The sequence below is a fragment of the Gambusia affinis genome, linkage group LG08, assembly GCF_019740435.1.
Source record: "Gambusia affinis linkage group LG08, SWU_Gaff_1.0, whole genome shotgun sequence".
Lineage (NCBI taxonomy): Eukaryota > Metazoa > Chordata > Actinopteri > Cyprinodontiformes > Poeciliidae > Gambusia > Gambusia affinis.
The window spans coordinates 4,850,987-4,867,651 of NC_057875.1; the positions used below are offsets into that span (position 1 = coordinate 4,850,987).

At 43.3% G+C, this 16,665-nt stretch overlaps 1 protein-coding gene across 1 annotated transcript in view; it reads left to right on the forward strand.

Annotated features, from left to right (window-relative positions):
• Positions 1-16,166, forward strand: part of LOC122836189 (GTPase IMAP family member 8-like) — a 36,951-nt gene extending 20,785 nt beyond the window's left edge. Inside the window, exon 4 of the mRNA XM_044125953.1 lies at positions 15,243-16,166. Within this exon, the coding sequence (XP_043981888.1) occupies positions 15,243-16,114 (872 nt within the window). The 3' untranslated portion in view covers positions 16,115-16,166. The remainder of the gene's footprint in view (positions 1-15,242) is intronic.
• Positions 16,167-16,665: the final 499 nt, after the last annotated feature.

Below are 16,665 nucleotides of genomic sequence, written 5' to 3' on the forward strand. Positions count from 1 at the left end.
TCTGCGGTGCAATGATACCAAACACAGGATGTAGCTTTTCAACAAGTTACTGGTGACTCATTATCTTATCTTTGTTGCCTCCAGCAGTTAAATTTTCTTATGTAAAACTGCAGGAAGGGTTCAAAAAAGACAGATAAATCTTTTTTTGAATTGTTAAGTCATAATAAATATCAAAAAGAAGATAAAAATGAAGATGGTTCTGTTAAGGGAAGAGCTGTTGCATATTTATGTAGAAATCTGAAACAGAGCTGCTCCTCCTCCATATTAACATAAAATATTTGGTCCACGTCTCAAATAAAGACGTCCTCAGAACTAAACCAGGACCAACTGGAGGGAATGGGTTTGTTTTTATAAGGCGTCGTTCCAACCTGTCACCCCTGAACAGTTAAAACCAGTACAAAGTATGAAGTAAAGTTTTGTGTTTTACATCAGATAAAATCTTTTTTTTTTCTTTCCCCAATGTCAAAATAATGACAGACTTAAAAAATAAAAGTTTTTGCTTTCTTTAATGTCAGAGGTTCACATTTAAAATTACCACTTTGAACAATGTTGGAAACCAGATGGTGGCTACAAAGGGTTCAAAAACCTGAAATAGTTTATTTAAGATGAAGAGACACTTGTGGATGTATTTAAAGGTGACGCCTCAAATAAGGTACTTAAAAAATATATGGTGTGATGTAAGCAAGAGAATTTTATATCTTTTCAAGTCTGAATCATCCTTGGGTGTAATTTTCAAGTGCATATTAATCTCTTTAAAGAGAAATACACAGTTATACATGATTACATCATAACATTCATTTTATGTCTGTTTCACAGACAAAAGCAAAATATTTTGTTAAGAGGGCAGCTGAAGGAAGCAGAATGTTAACCCCATTTGAATAAGTCATGTTCAGCACTAACAAGGTCATGAATGACACTTTGTATGTGAAGCCAGGTAAGCAAATCAGCTGCTAAATCAGATGCAAAACATCCAAGAAACTGAAAATGAAAGATTCAGGTCCAAAACAGACACACTGGTAAGCCTGTTTTGGTCTGTACTGTATATACTAATATGTATTAGTATATACTAAAAACTAACCAGACAGGAAACTGCAACATAGAATCAACAATCAAAACATTACATGAAGTCAAGTTCTATCATTAAATTTGTAATTGATTACGTTTCAAATACAACTAAACAGGAGGGTTTTTAGTCGAGCTATAAAGGAAGTCAGTGTTTCAGCTGTTTTGCAGTTTTTTGGAAGTTTGTTCCATATTTATGGTGCATAGAAGCTGATTGCTTCTACTCCTCGTTTGGTTCTGGTTCTGGGGATGCAGAACAGAACCAGAAGACCTGAGGGTTCTGGAAGGTTGATACAACAACAGAGGTTTCTGGCCTGATCGCTGGTTTTTAGTTGTAATAACTGAAGCTGCGTGTTAACTCTAGATCTATAACTCTAGATTGTTCCTCTTTGGGTCCAAAAATAATAACTTCTGTTTCATTTCTATTGAGCTGGAGAAAGTTTTGGCACATCCCCTTGTGTATTTAATCCCACCTGTGTCCCCTGGTTCTTGTCGTGTCGTGTTTAATGTCCTGTTTTCCCAGTGCTACCAATGTCTACATTTTCTTTGCCTCATCATTCAGTTGTGCTGCCTGGATTTCTGTTCACCTTTGTGTTTTTTATTAAAACAATCATTTTTCATTACAATGTGGATCCAGGCATGTCCATCCTCACCACAAAGTCTACAACTCATGACAACTCAATGAATATGGATGTTGCAAACTCCAATGTTTGAGTTTGCAACATCCACAATCATGTCAGGTTTTGTATGGGTTTTTTTTTATAAAAATAATTTCTGCGGGCACTTGCTGTCTGTTCCTTGGCTCTGCTACGTTCTTATGCTTTGTGACAGAAAGTCTAGATTTTTTCCATGGCATGGCCTAATGCCTTTTCATAATAAGCAACAAATACAAGAGGGCTTCTGAGGGGGATTTGATTTTATTACCATCTACAAACAAGACTAAGTCAAGCTCTTAGTGTTTTTCTATGGGAAAAGAACAAAAACTTACAGGTAACTCTAGTTTGTTTGTCTAGAAAGTCCAGTTCGTTTGGGGAGGTATGAATGTGCAATAAACTCTAATGTGGACTAAAGAAGCGAACTCCAATCTGCCTAAAAGCTTTGGTCTCGTTTTGGTTGAAGTGAACTCTGACATGGTTTGAATGCAGTGTGAATGCAACCAGACTGGAAATTGCTCCAAAAGCAGGAAGCTAACTACCATGCTGGGTTTTCTGGTCTCTGCTCTGTGGGTTAGCAGAGATACTGAGCTAAAGAATGAGTTATTCACCTGAGAGAGAGCAAACATTACACAAGTTAAAAAGTTTAAAAAATATATTTTGTGAAGAACAAGATGAGATAACAAGAAACATGAGGTTGTGGATTTTTGACCATCAAGTTCCTACTGACTGCACCACACTTCTTTATCAACCCAGCCAGCTGATTATGTCAGGATTCAGGTTGGAGTGAGGGTTCTTTTCAGAGACGAGCTACGCGGAGGAGTTTGACAGCTTGACACACCTGCTGGGGATTCCGGTAATCGGCGGCTGCCTTCTTAAAAAGAGGTGGAACCACCAGCCATCGCTCGATGGTTACCACTTGTTGGTCAGACTCAGCCTTATGTTCTCAAAGTCAAGTCAAGTATTGTCAAGTAATTCATGTCCTTATCTCTCTGTTACCTCACAGACTGTGATCACGTTCCTGGAGCCGAGCCTGGATCTTCGCTGGTTGAGCGCGTCTCGCTGATTGATTCCACCAAGCCGTTCCGAACCACTGCTGTTTCGGACACCGGACCTACCTGGACCCTCGTTCCCCTTCTGAAGTCCTTCCTTTCCTGAACAATCGTAACTGATTAAAGACAACCCGTTTGCAGAAAATTCTGTTCTTTTGTGCGCACCTGCATGTGGGCAAGGAAACTAAAATCCAGCATGACAGAACCATCGAGCCATGTTGACCCAGCAGGTCCGCACACAAGACCCGGACTAACCCCTGCAGACCATCTAGCCCGTCATGAGGCCATGCTTCACGCCCTTTTGGATCAGCAGAGTTCCCAGGGTCAGGTGATGGATCAACTAAAAACCACGGTTTCGGAATTAGTTTCATGACTGTCTCCCGACATGCAGCCTCCAAACCTAGCCGGAGCAGCAAACCCCGCTCCATCGCCACGGGCGGAGCCCGCTGCTCCACCGGAACCGGCAGGGTTGCCCCGGGGCCGGGAAATTTCCCCCCCGACTCCCGAACATTATTCAGGTGAAATCGGAAAGTGCGGTGGATTCCTCCAGCAATGTTCCATTGTTTTTGCCCGGGCTTCAGGCTCGTTCCCTGATGACTCTGCTAAAATAGCTTATATGGTTGGACTATTGAAGGGAAAAGCCCTCAAATGGGCAGAAACTAAGTTTACTCTCACAGCTCTCGCTCAAACGCCTCTTGACTCCTTCATCGAGGAGTTTAAGCAAACATTTGGTTACGCCGAATCCAGCGCTGAGATTTCCCACCGGCTTTGGAACCTGAAGCAGGCTTCCCGTTCGGTAGCTGAATTCACCATAGACTTTCGTACTCTAGCTGCCGTGTCTGGGTGGAATGACAAAGCTCTTAAAGGAGCTTTTGTCCAGGCTCTCGATGACACACTTAAAGATGAGCTGGTTTGCCGGGACGAACCCGCCAAGTTGGAGGGTTTGATCTCCCTGGCCATCAGGATCAACAACCGGCTTCGGGGGAGGGTCCGGGAAAGAAAGGAAATTAAACCTGTGTTTCTCTCACACAGCCCTGTACTGAACACCTCTGAGGACACCTCCCCGAACGCACTCCCGCCTGATGAACCTATGCAGATCGGTCGAGCAAGGATCTCCGCCACTGAGAGGCAGCGGCGGTTGGAAGCCCGGGCATGCTTTTATTGTGGCCTCACGGGCCATTTTGTCACCGCATGCCCCGCTCGGCTAAAAGGGAGAGCCCACCAGTGATCACGGGACTCCTGGTGGGTGGTTGCTCCGGTTTGAAATCCCGACTTTCTCTTCCCGTCTCCCTCTTGTTAAGAAAAATGATTATTTCTAATGCTTTAAACAGTTAATTTTATGTCATGTGTAAAAGGTATCTTGAACATTCTATGTTGTATAAATTTCTTAGTTTTAAACAGATATTCTGTGAAGAATTTACAGGAAATTATTCACCAGAGTAAATGTCAAAGGTCAGGAACTAGATGCAGATCAAAGGAGATCTTTTAGGATTGTTATCAGGGCTCAGGAAGCCACGAAATTAGCATCTAGTGCAGGGCAGAAGCCGATTGGGTTCACAGAACATCAAAAGGTTTTATAACCACATCTGGCAGGGTTTGAAACTAAAATGCAACATAGAATGTTGAGATCACTAACATTTTTCTAAGTATTAATAGCAAGTTTATAATTAAAGGGCATTATCTAAGTTTAGAATGGTGAATGCTGAATGTATTTGAAAATTGTACTGTCTATGATAATATCTGAACCAAATGGAAATTGTTTCAATGAAAATGTGTTGTTTAGTATTAGAAAACTGTTCAGGATTTTATGTGATAAAGCAAGGACTTAAATCTTTGGAAAATGCTGAATGCAGTAGACCAGAATTAGGTTTGTGAAGATAATCTTTCCTTAAACTAAATTACTTGATTTGGCCGGGAAGCACTCCGAATTTCACAGGTATCTGTGAAGTCTTGTTGTATGCTTTTATTTGCCCAAATGGCCTTAGAGCCCACAAGACCAGGATGCAGTGGCTTGCTCCATTGTTCTTCCAGAGAGCAAATGGCCTTTGATCTCTGGCGTGAAATTAGGGGAAGTTCTAAGTTTTATTGGCGTCCAAGGTAGCGTCTGATTGGTCATACAGAGCTCCTGGTTGGTCGAACCAGGGGTACGCCTTAATGAATACATTAAAAAGTTAGGAAACACCTCCACTATAAAGAGATTGAACACGATAATAATAATTTAGATTGCTGTGGCATCAGCCTTCTCCAAAGACATGTCTTTGCTTTTTTCTTTCTCTGTCTCTGTCTCTGTTTTAATTTGTTTGTCTCAGGTAATGAATGTATGTCTCTGTAACTCTGCAGTTTTCTTGTTAACTCATACGCTTCTTGTTGTGAGATTAAACGCTGTAACTCTGTGACGTCATCACGCATGTTGCTCCTGATTGGCACACGCTGCTTGCTGGAAGAACCCGGGAATAGGAAGGAAATAGAGAGAGCCAAGCTTTTTCCAAATTAAGCTAACTTACTATTTCTTTCTTTAACACTCTCCACCAACCAAAGATCAGTAAACGTCATGGCTTTGATTGACTCCGGGTGCGAGCAGAACCTGATCGATGTGGATTTAGTGACACAACTGAAAATTCCCACGATCCCTCTTCCTGCGCCTATCCTGGTTACGGCTCTGGATGGTGGCACTCTGCCGACCATTCATCGACAGACTGAACCTATGGAACTCATAGTCTCGGAAAATCACGCGAGGTTTTGACCTTTTTTGTGTTTCCCTCCCCACAGTCTCCTATGGTCCTGGGTTTCCCCTGGCTGAGACAGCATAATCCCCACCTTAATTGGGTTGAGGGGAGAGTGGACGCGTGGAGTAGGTCCTGCCACGCAACTTGCCTACAGTCGGCCCGACCGAATCCTCGGTGTGATGTCACTCAGGAGGACCAGGAGGATCAGCAGAACTTGTCTCTAATTCCTCCGGACTACCATGACCTACACTCTGTGTTTAAGAAAAATAAAGCACTTTCACTCCCGCCCTACCACCCCTACGACTGTGCTATTGATCTCCTTCCCGGGGCGCCGCTGCCCTCAAGTCGACTGTATAATATATCGAGGCCAGAGAGAGAGAGTATGCTGACGTATATTAACGAGTCACTGGCGGCGGGCATTATTCGCCCCTCCACGTCCCCGTTAGGGGCCGGTTTTTTCTTTGTTTCAAAAAAGGACGGCTCTCTCAGGCCATGTATTGATTTTAAGGGTTTGAGCCAGATCACAATCAAGAATAAGTATCCCCTCCCCCTCCTTTCGTCTGCTTTCGAACCGGTACACGGCGCCACTGTTTTCACTAAGTTGGACCTACGGAACGCTTACCATCTGGTGCTCATCCGGGAGGGCGACGAGTGGAAAACCGCCTTTAAAACACCGGTGGGCCACTTCGAGTACCTGGTCATGCCCTTCGGGTTGACAAATGCCCCGGCCGTTTTCCAATCCCTGATTAATGACGTGCTGCGCGATTATTTGGATGAGTTTGTGTTCGTTTACCTGGATGACATTCTGATTTTTTCTGAGAACATGACAGAGCACAAACGACACGTTAGGTTGGTCCTCCAGCACCTGCTGGAAAACAGTTTGTATGTCAAGGCGGAGAAGTGCGAGTTTCACGTACCGTCAATGTCGTTCCTGGGGTTCATTTTAGAGAGTGGGCGGGTGAAGCCGGATCCGGGACGGATTCGTGCGGTGCTGGATTGGCCGACTCCTGCCTCTCGTAAGCAGTTGCAGAGGTTTTTAGGATTCGCCAACTTTTACCGGAGGTTTATCCGCAACTTTAGTCAGACCGCTGGACCCATGACCCGTCTAACCTCCACCAAGTCCCAGTTTTCCTGGACCCCGGAAGCAGATGCAGCCTTCTCGGTCTTGAAACAAAAGTTCGCGGATGCCCCTGTACTGATTCAACCGGACCCCACTCAGCAGTTCACGGTGGAGGTGGATGCCTCCGATTCTGGGGTGGGAGCAGTTTTATCCCAAGTTTCACCCTCCGATCACAAGCTGCACCCCTGTGCCTTTTTTTCTCGCCGCCTGTTGCCCGCAGAGAGGAATTATGATGTGGGTGACCGGGAGCTGCTGGCGGTGAAGCTGGCATTTGCGGAGTGGCGCCACTGGCTGGAGGGAGCCGCCCTTCCGGTCATAGTATGGACAGACCACAAAAACCTGTTGTATCTGCAGGCAGCCAAGCGGCTGAACCCACGGCAATCCAGGTGGTCCCTTTTTTTCTCCCGGTTTAACTTCCTCATCTCTTACAGACCTGGATCGAAGAACGTGAAACCGGACGCCCTCTCCCGACAGTTCTCCTCGGACGACGAACCCTCTGTCATTGACACCATAGTACCAAGTTCCTGCGTCCTGGGGGCAGTGTCCTGGGACATCTCTGATCAGGTAATCGCAGCTCAACAGTCCGATCCTGATCCGGGCACCGGCCCTCCGGACCGTGTCTATGTTCCCCTCTCTGTTCGTCCTCGTCTAATCTATTGGGCCCACGCCTCTCCTTTTTCTGGTCACCCTGGCACCAGTCGGACCGTGGCTCTTATCCGACGCTCCTTCTGGTGGCCGTCCCTTCACAAGGATGTTAAGAAGTATGTTTCAGCCTGTTCCACCTGTGCGAGAAACAAGTCCCTACATCAGCTGCCCCGTGGTCTCTTGCAACCCTTACCCATCCCGACACGTCCCTGGTCCCATGTTGCACTCGATTTTGTCACTGGCCTCCCGTCCTCAAAGGGTTTTACGGTCATTCTTACCATTGTCGATCGGTTCTCCAAGGCCTGTCACCTGATTCCCCTTAAGATACTGCCGTCGGCCTTGGAGACCGCCATGTTGGTTATTAAACATGTTTTCAGGCTTCATGGAATCCCCACAGAGATCCTGTCCGACAGGGGGCCCCAGTTCATGTCCAGAGTGTGGAAGGAGTTTTGCAGTGCGCTGGGGGCCAAAGTATCGATGTCCTCGGGGTATCATCCTCAAACCAACGGGCAGACCGAGTGCCTGAATCAGGAAGTGGAGTCTATGCTCCGCTGTCTGTGCTCCTCCAATCCCTCCGCCTGGTCCGTCCATCTGCCCTGGGTAGAGTATGCGCACAATTCTCATATTTCCTCTGCGTCTGGTCTCTCCCCTTTTCAGTGCTCACTGGGGTATCAACCCCCTCTCCTTCCCTCTGATGAACCGCGGAATGCCGTTGCGTCGGTTCACAGCCACGTCCGCCGGTGTCAACGCATCTGGAAGGACGCCGCCGCGGCCTTGCGTCGCACCGCTGCCCAAAACCGCCGCTTTGCTGATAGGAGGAGGAAGCCGGCTCCTCTCTATAGTCCAGGACAGAAAGTTTGGCTGTCCGCTAAGGATATTCCCCTGAAAGCCGCACCACGGAAGCTGTCCCCTAGATTTCTGGGCCCGTTTGAGATTCAGGAGGTGTTAAGCCCTTCTGCGGTCAGACTCAAGCTCCCGCCTTCTCTGAAGGTGCACCCCGTGTTTCATGTCTCCTTGTTGAAACCCGTGAGGATTAGCCCACTGTGTCCTCCGGTTGCTTCCCCCCGCCCCCCTGCCCGCCTCATCGATGGAGCTCCGGCCTATACGGTGAATAAGATTCTGGACGTCCGTCGGCGAGGTCGAGGATTTCAGTATCTGGTGGATTGGAAAGGGTTCGGCCCGGAGGAGCACTCATGGATTCCCGGGTCGTTTATTCTGGATCAGTCGGTTCTTCGGAAGTTTCACGCCTCCAGACCCAGGAGCGTCGCCGATCCGCCAGGTGGCGGTCGTTGAAGGGGGGGTACTGTCAGGATTCAGGTTGGAGTGAGGGTTCTTTTCAGAGACGAGCTACAAGGAGGAGTTTGACAGCTTGACACACCTGCTGGGGATTCCGGTAATCGGCAGCTGCCTTCTTAAGAAGAGGTGGAACCACCAGCCATCGCTCGATGGTTACCACTTGTTGGTCAGACTCAGCCTCATGTTCTCAAAGTCAAGTCAAGTATTGTCAAGTAATTCATGTCCTTATCTCTCTGTTACCTCACAGACTGTGATCACGTTCCTGGAGCTGAGCCTGGATCTTCGCTGGTTGAGCGCGTCTCGCTGATTGATTCCACCAAGCCGTTCCGAACCACTGCTGTTTCGGACACCGGACCTACCTGGACCCTCGTTCCCCTTCTGAAGTCCTTCCTTTCCTGAACAATCGTAACTGATTAAAGACAACCCGTTTGCAGAAAATTCTGTTCTTTTGTGCGCACCTGCATGTGGGCAAGGAAACTAAAATCCAGCATGACAGATTATGAGAATCCGATACCGATGTGTCAGCTTGCCAGCCTGAGTGTTCTCTCCACATAGAACCTCAGTAGTCAAAATATGAGCAGCAGCATTCAGGATCAGCTGCAGCTGGAGGATTTTTTCAGTCAGACCTGTGAAGACGTTGTTGCATTAATTAAATATTATATATATATATATATATATATATATATATATATATATATATATATATATATATATATATATATATATATATATAAATGCATGGATGAGTTTCTTTAGATCTTGCTGTGACACTAGTCTTTTAAGCCTGGAAAAGACCAACTTTGTAACTGTCTTTATGTGGCTCTGAAGGGTCATTTCAGAGTCCATGAAAAAACCCAGGATCCTGTAACTGTCAGCGTCGCCATTGTTGAAGAAAGAAATATTATTAAGTTGGCTTAATTTGGAAAAAGCTTGGCTCTCTTTTCTTCCTATTTCCCGGGTCCTTCCAGCGAGGAGTGTGTGCCAATCAGGAGCAACATGCGTGATGACGTCACAGAGTTACAGCGTTTAATCCAATAAGAAACCACAATGAAGTAACAACACAAACTGCAAAGCAGCCAAGATACAGACTCATTACCTGAGACAGACAAAGAATAAAGCAAAGACAGAGACAGAGAAAGAAAAAGCAAAGACATGTCTTTGGAGAAGGCTGATGCCAAAACGGCAGGAAATAACAGCGATCTCAATTATTATTATCGTGTTCAATCTCTTTATAGTGGAGGTGTTTCCTAACTTTTTAATGTATTCATTAAGGTGTACCCCTGGTTCGACCAACCAGGAGCTCTGTATGACCAATCAGACGCTACCTTGGACGCCAATAAAACTTAGAACTTCCCCTAATTTCACGCCAGAGATCAAAGGCCATTTGCTTCTCTGGAAGAACAATGGAGCAAGCCACTGCATCCTGGTCTCCTGGGCTCTAAGGCCATTTGGGCAAATAAAAGCATACAACAAGACTTCACAGATACCTGTGAAATTCGGAGTGCCTCCCGGCCAAATCAAGTAATTTAGTTTAAGGAAAGATTATCTTCACAAACCTAATTCTGGTCTACTGCATTCAGCATTTTCCAAAGATTTAAGTCCTTGCTTTATCACATAAAATTCTGAACAGTTTTCTAATACTAAACAACACATTTTCATTGAAACAATTTCCATTTGGTTCAGATATTATCATAGACAGTACAATTTTCAAATACATTCAGCATTCACCATTCTAAACTTAGATAATGCCCTTTAATTATAAACTTGCTATTAATACTTAGAAAAATGTTAGTGATCTCAACATTCTATGTTGCATTTTAGTTTAAACCCTGCCAGATGTGGTTATAAAACCTTTTGATGTTCTGTGAACCCAATCGGCTTCTGCCCTGCACTAGATGCTAATTTCGTGGCTTCCTGAGCCCTGATAACAATCCTAAAAGATCTCCTTTGATCTGCATCTAGTTCCTGACCTTTGACATTTACTCTGGTGGATAATTTCCTGTAAATTCTTCACAGAATATCTGTTTAAAACTAAGAAATTTATACAACATAGAATGTTCAAGATACCTTTTACACATGACATAAAATTAACTGTTTAAAGCATTAGAAATAATCATTTTTCTTAACACCATCAACCACTTTATCACCAAATCGCTTTCTGGTATCTTTCACGATAGGAGGGAAATTCTGATGACCCTCAAAGACATTAAATTCAGCTATACTTGTTTGCCAAATGTTTATTATTTTTTTCCTAGCAACCGCAGACAATTGGATATTTAGCGCCAAAAGAGGACTGATGTAAGTCTGAAATTTACTATTGAAGTCAGTTGATGGAAATGTTTTTAATGTAATGTCTAAATAATTCAGATTACATTTAGGCACACACTATTAAAGAAGACAGACTTTGATAATACAAATTTTTCATTCATATGTCCAACTGCAACTAAACTTTGAATTTAAAAAAAAACCTGCCACATACTGATAATGTCATTCACATCACCATCGTTGCTCATACACTCTCACACACACCCATCCACACACAGTTAATACTCATTCTTTAAAACACAATAAACATTTTTTAAATTTTGTTAATGGCAGAATTTTCTAAAACATTAAAAGGAATTAAATCTATTCCATCAATATGTTGTCTAAATGATTTTATCACTTGACCCTTTACCAAGCCAAGAAGTCGTTTATGCAGGGTGACCCATCCAAATGGGTTCATCTGAATTTAAAATCTATTCCTTTTGAGACATTTCCAACAGGCCCTTTTGGCTTTTACAGGTTTTAATTTTGTGTGTCAGACAAGATATTATATATATATATATATATATATATATATATATATATAAAAAAATTCCCTTCTCACCCACCGCGGGTGGTGATTCTTCTTCCTCTGAGCTCGGGTCCTCTACCAGAGGCCTGGGAGCTTGAGGGTTCTGCGCAGTATCTTGGCTGTGCCTAGGACTGCAAATTTCTGGACTGAGATGTCTGATGTTGTTCCTGGGATCTGTTGTAGCCACTGTTCCAGTTTGGGGGTGACTGCCCCGAGGGTCCCGATGACCACAGGCACCACTGTGGTCTTCACCTTCCAGGCCCTTCACCTTGTCAGGCATCATGTCAGGCATCATAGCGGCTAAGATAAGCAAATACATGGATCAATACATGAGCACGACACAGAAGGGCATCGGGGTAAATAGCAGAGGAGCCAAACACCAACTCCTTGTAGACCACACAGTTGCCAGAGACTGCAAAACCCGACACACCAACCTGTGCACGGCTTGGATTGATTACACGAAAGCCTATGACTCAATGCCACACACTTGGATCATCGAATGCTTAGAGATGTACAACATCAACAGGACCTTGAGAGCCTTCATTGCAAACTCAATGGGGCTGTGGAAAACCACCCTTGAAGCCAACTGCAAGCCACTTGCACAAGTATCCATCAAATGTGGCATATACCAAGGAGAAGCGCTGTCCCTGCTACTGTTCTGCATAGGCCTGAACCCCCTCAGCCAAATCATCAACAAGACTGGCTACGGATACCGACTCAAGAATGGAGCCAACATCAGCCACCTCCTCTACATGGATGACATCAAGCTGTACGCCAAGAGCAAGCGAGACATAGACTCACTGATCCACACCACCAGGATATACAGCACGGACATTGGGATGTTATTCGGACTAGAGAAGTGTGGTCGGATGGTTACAAAGAGAGGGAAGGTCATCCGCACAGAAGGGATCTCACTCCCAGAAGGAACAATAGCAGACATAGAGGAAGGTTACAAATACCTGGGAAGATCCCAAGCAAATGGCAACCTTGATGAGATCACAAGAAAAAGAGCCACAACCAAATACCTTCAACGAATAAGACAAGTCCTGAGAAGCCAGCTCAATGGCAAGAACAAGATCCGGTAATAAACAGCTATGCCCTACCAGTAATCAGATACCCTGCAGGAATAATTAGCTGGCCAAAGGAGGAGATACAGGCCACAGATGTTAAGACCCGGAAACTACTAACAATGCATGGAGGGTTCCACCCCAAATCCAGCACCCTGAGACTCTACATGAACCGCAAAGAAGGAGGCAGAGGACTAGTGAGTGTGAGAACCACTATCCAAGACGAGACATCCAAGATCCATAGATACATCAGGGACAAAGCCTCAACAGACAATGTGCTCAGTGAATGTCTCAAACAATGGGGAACAGAAGCTGAGGTGCCGGAGGAACCATCATGGGAGGACAAGCCCCTGCATGGGATGTACCACTGCAACAACCAAGTGGTTGACATCAGGAAAGTCCTACCAATGGCTGGAAAAAGCTGGACTGAAGGACAGCACAGAGGCCCTCATCATGGCCGCCCAGGAACAGGCCCTAAACACCAGAGCAATTGAGGCCCAGATCTACCACACCAGACAAGACCCAAGGTGTAGGTTGTGCAAGGAGGCCCCTGAGACAGTCCAACACATAACAGCAGGGTGCAAGGTACTGGCAGGGAAAGAATACATGGAACGACACAACCAAGTAGCAGGCACAGTGTACAGAAACATCTGTGCAGAATATGGACTGGAACCCCCAAGATCAAAGTGGGAAACACCCCCGAAGGTAGTGGAGAATGACCGAGCTAAGATCCTGTGGGACTTCCAGATCCAGACAGACAAAATGGTGAGGGCGAACCAACCAGACATAGTCGTGGTGGATAAACAACAGAGGAAAGCCGTTGTGGTGGATGTGGCAATACCAAGTGACTGCAACATCAGGAAAAGGAGCATATATATATTATATATATATACAGGATCATGGTGTGTTTGGGCTGCGATGATGGTGGTTTTAATGAGGCACTATTGATGATCACATCCTTTTGTTTAAGAAGAGGATCTAGGGAAATATTTCCTCCCCAACAATGGTGGGTGGGAGGTATTTGAGGACCAGGGAGGAGGAGGCTCCCCCCACACACAAGAAGCTGCCCTGGGCAGTTGCCCATGTCACTCATATCAGAAATCCCCACTGTGCAAAGTTCTGACTGTGACAGGCAGGCAGGCTCAAAGGGAGGAGTCTGGAACCAGAATATAAAACAGCATCAACATAAAAAGTGAAACCATTTCCTACCAAGAAAGAAACCAACAGCCAGAGATCATCACAGATCATCACAGATCATCACAGATCATCACAGATCAACTCTCTGACAGAAGACAGTCATGATATCTGAATACAACTCTGATCAACTTGGTAAGGAGAGTTTACAATTTTATACATTATTATCTCTGGGGGCAAACATTATTTACCAGCAAAATATATAAAATAAAATAAATATTGAGTTAGTATTGATACCAACTACATTTTAGTTGTATTAACTATTTAACAAAGATACTAAAAAGTATCTTTGTGTAAAATACCTTCTAGTCTCAACATTTAGCCTTTAACAAGTGGCAGTGATGATTCCCATAAACTATCTTTTTGCACGAGTTCAGTGATTTAGTTCACTGAGACGCTCATCATCACAACACATTAAAGATCTGCTGCTGGTGTATCAACCTGAAATGTGCTAAACAAATAAACTTGATAAGTTTCTCTCATCTTCTTTAAAGCACAAATCAATTTTCTGTAGGGATCGTGGCCGTGGTGACATGGCGAAGGTAGACGTCCAGCCACTGCAACATTACTCAATTATTAAAATATTCGTTTACAACAGCCGTATTTGATACCTTGTGAAATGTTGGTTTCAGCTCATTTAGCAATGTTTTTTGTTTTTTTTACTTTGACGAGGCTCTGTGTGTTTTCATGTTGCTCTTCATTGAGTCATTTTTTGTTATTTTAAATGTAAAACACTTTAGTCCTGCGCTGATCGTCTTAATTGGTTTATTGTTAGATTGTATGGAGACCTCTGTCATATGGAAGAGAAAATTTATTATTCAACATTTTACTGGGTCCAACATTAAATACAATATTTAATACAATATTAAATGCAATATTGAACCCCAGTAATATTACCTAATATTACTGGGTAATATTAAGTCCAGTATAATGTTGAATAACAGAAAATAAAATATTGAAATTGTTTGGTCAGAGTGAAAATAAACATTTAAAAATATACTGTATGAGTGTGAAAGGATGTTAACTGATCTATATACACAAACCAAGAGGTAGAGCAACTTGTGTGTTAACTAATCTGTAGGATTTATTCAAATTATTTTGTGTTTGTGTGTTTTGGTTTGATGATTCCCACCTAAATATACAACAACCTCCATTGATTATAAAAACATTTTAAAGAAACTATTAGCTGAAACTTGAAACACATTTTAATAACTTTAATAATAATGATGGTCAAAGTTTATAAAAATAGTTTTTTTCTTCCAGATTAATGAACCTAAACATGAACATATTATTTTGTAACTAACATCATTAAAGCCCTTTTTAGTGGAGGTGCTGCGGTGGTGCAGTGGTAACACACAACCCACACATGGAGGCCTTAGTCCTCCACACAGACGTCACAAGTTCAAGTCTTGACCTGATGACCTTTGCTGCATGTCTTCCCTCTTTCATTGCCTACTTTACTGTCTAATTACTCTCAGAATAAAACCCATCTGAACAAAAAAAATCCTTTAAAAACTTTTTAGTTTCTACTCTAAAGTAACTTAAATAAAAATTGCTTCTGGTTTATTGTTGTTTTCTGATTCTTCAACAGCTGAAAAGGATCCAGACATCAGGATTGTTCTTGTTGGGAAAACTGGAGTTGGTAAAAGTGCAACAGGAAACACCATTTTAGGAAAGAAAGCTTTTGAGTCTGAACTCTCTCTTTCCTCTGTGACATCGGAGAGTAAGAAGGAAATTAATAGTTTCGATGGTCAAAATCTGGCTGTTATTGATACTCCAGGTCTGTTTGAAACTGGTAGGAGTAATAAAGAGATTGTGGAAGAGATCGCTAAAGGCATCAGCATGGCGGCTCCTGGTCCTCATGTCTTCCTGATTGTTCTCCAACCAACCAGATTCACACCAGAAGAAAAAGAAACAGTGGAAATAATTAAGGCAATGTTTGGAGAAGAAGCTGCCAAACACACCATGATCCTGTTTACCCATGGAGACGAGCTGAAAAAGGGAAACACTAACATGGAAGAACAGTTAGAAACATCCCAACCTCTAAAACACATCATCAGTCAGTGCTCCATCCTGGAGAAATTTCAAGATAAATATCATGTTTTTGACAACAATGTTGGGGATTCTGCTCAAGTTGGTGGACTGGTGCTGAAGATCATCAGAATGGTTCAGCGAAATGGAGGAAGTTTCTACACCAATAAAATGTTTGAAGAGGCAGAAAGAGCCAACCAAGAAGAAATTAAACGACTCCTCAGAGAAAATCCAGATATGAATCCTCAAGATGCAAGAAGACAGGCAGAGAGAAACAACTCATTTATCCGTGGCGTCCTGGAGGTTGCTGCTGCAGGAGGTGCTGCTGGGGCTGGTCTCGGAGCTTCATTTGGAGCTATCGGGGGACAGTTAGGAGCTGATATTGGAGCTGTAGCAGCAGTGAAAATTAAGGGAGCCTGTGTTATACAGTGATAAATATTTTTATGCTTTGGCCACAGCTTATTAAACCCTGATTTTTATGAATAACAAAATATGTATCAGTAATAAAATATTTGTCACTGAATAAATGTATTATTTATTCACATTGGAATGTGAATTTACACCATTTATATAAATAAATCCCTTCAGATTTGTGTGTAAACAAGAAAAACAAACATGATTATTACTTTATCCATGTTCTAACTTGTAAATAAATAAAGATCTTAAAATAATCTACGATTCCTTTCATTGCATTTCACATTTTCAGTTTCTAATAGGGTGATTCGAGTTCCTTGATAATTAAAATGAGGAAAATTTATCTGCCTCAAAGCCTCGTTAATTTATATTTTAATATCACAGAGTTTGTTTGCAATGAAGCATTTATAAGACAAAGTCCATTTGATCACAAACAAACTCCCTCCAGTAGAAACCGCTGTATATAAGACATAGTACCATTGTCCTTCTGAAATACGGGTTTATATTCCTGTTTCTTTAGGGAGGGTTAGAAGATACATTTTGCCCACAGCAGATTCAAACGAAGAAGA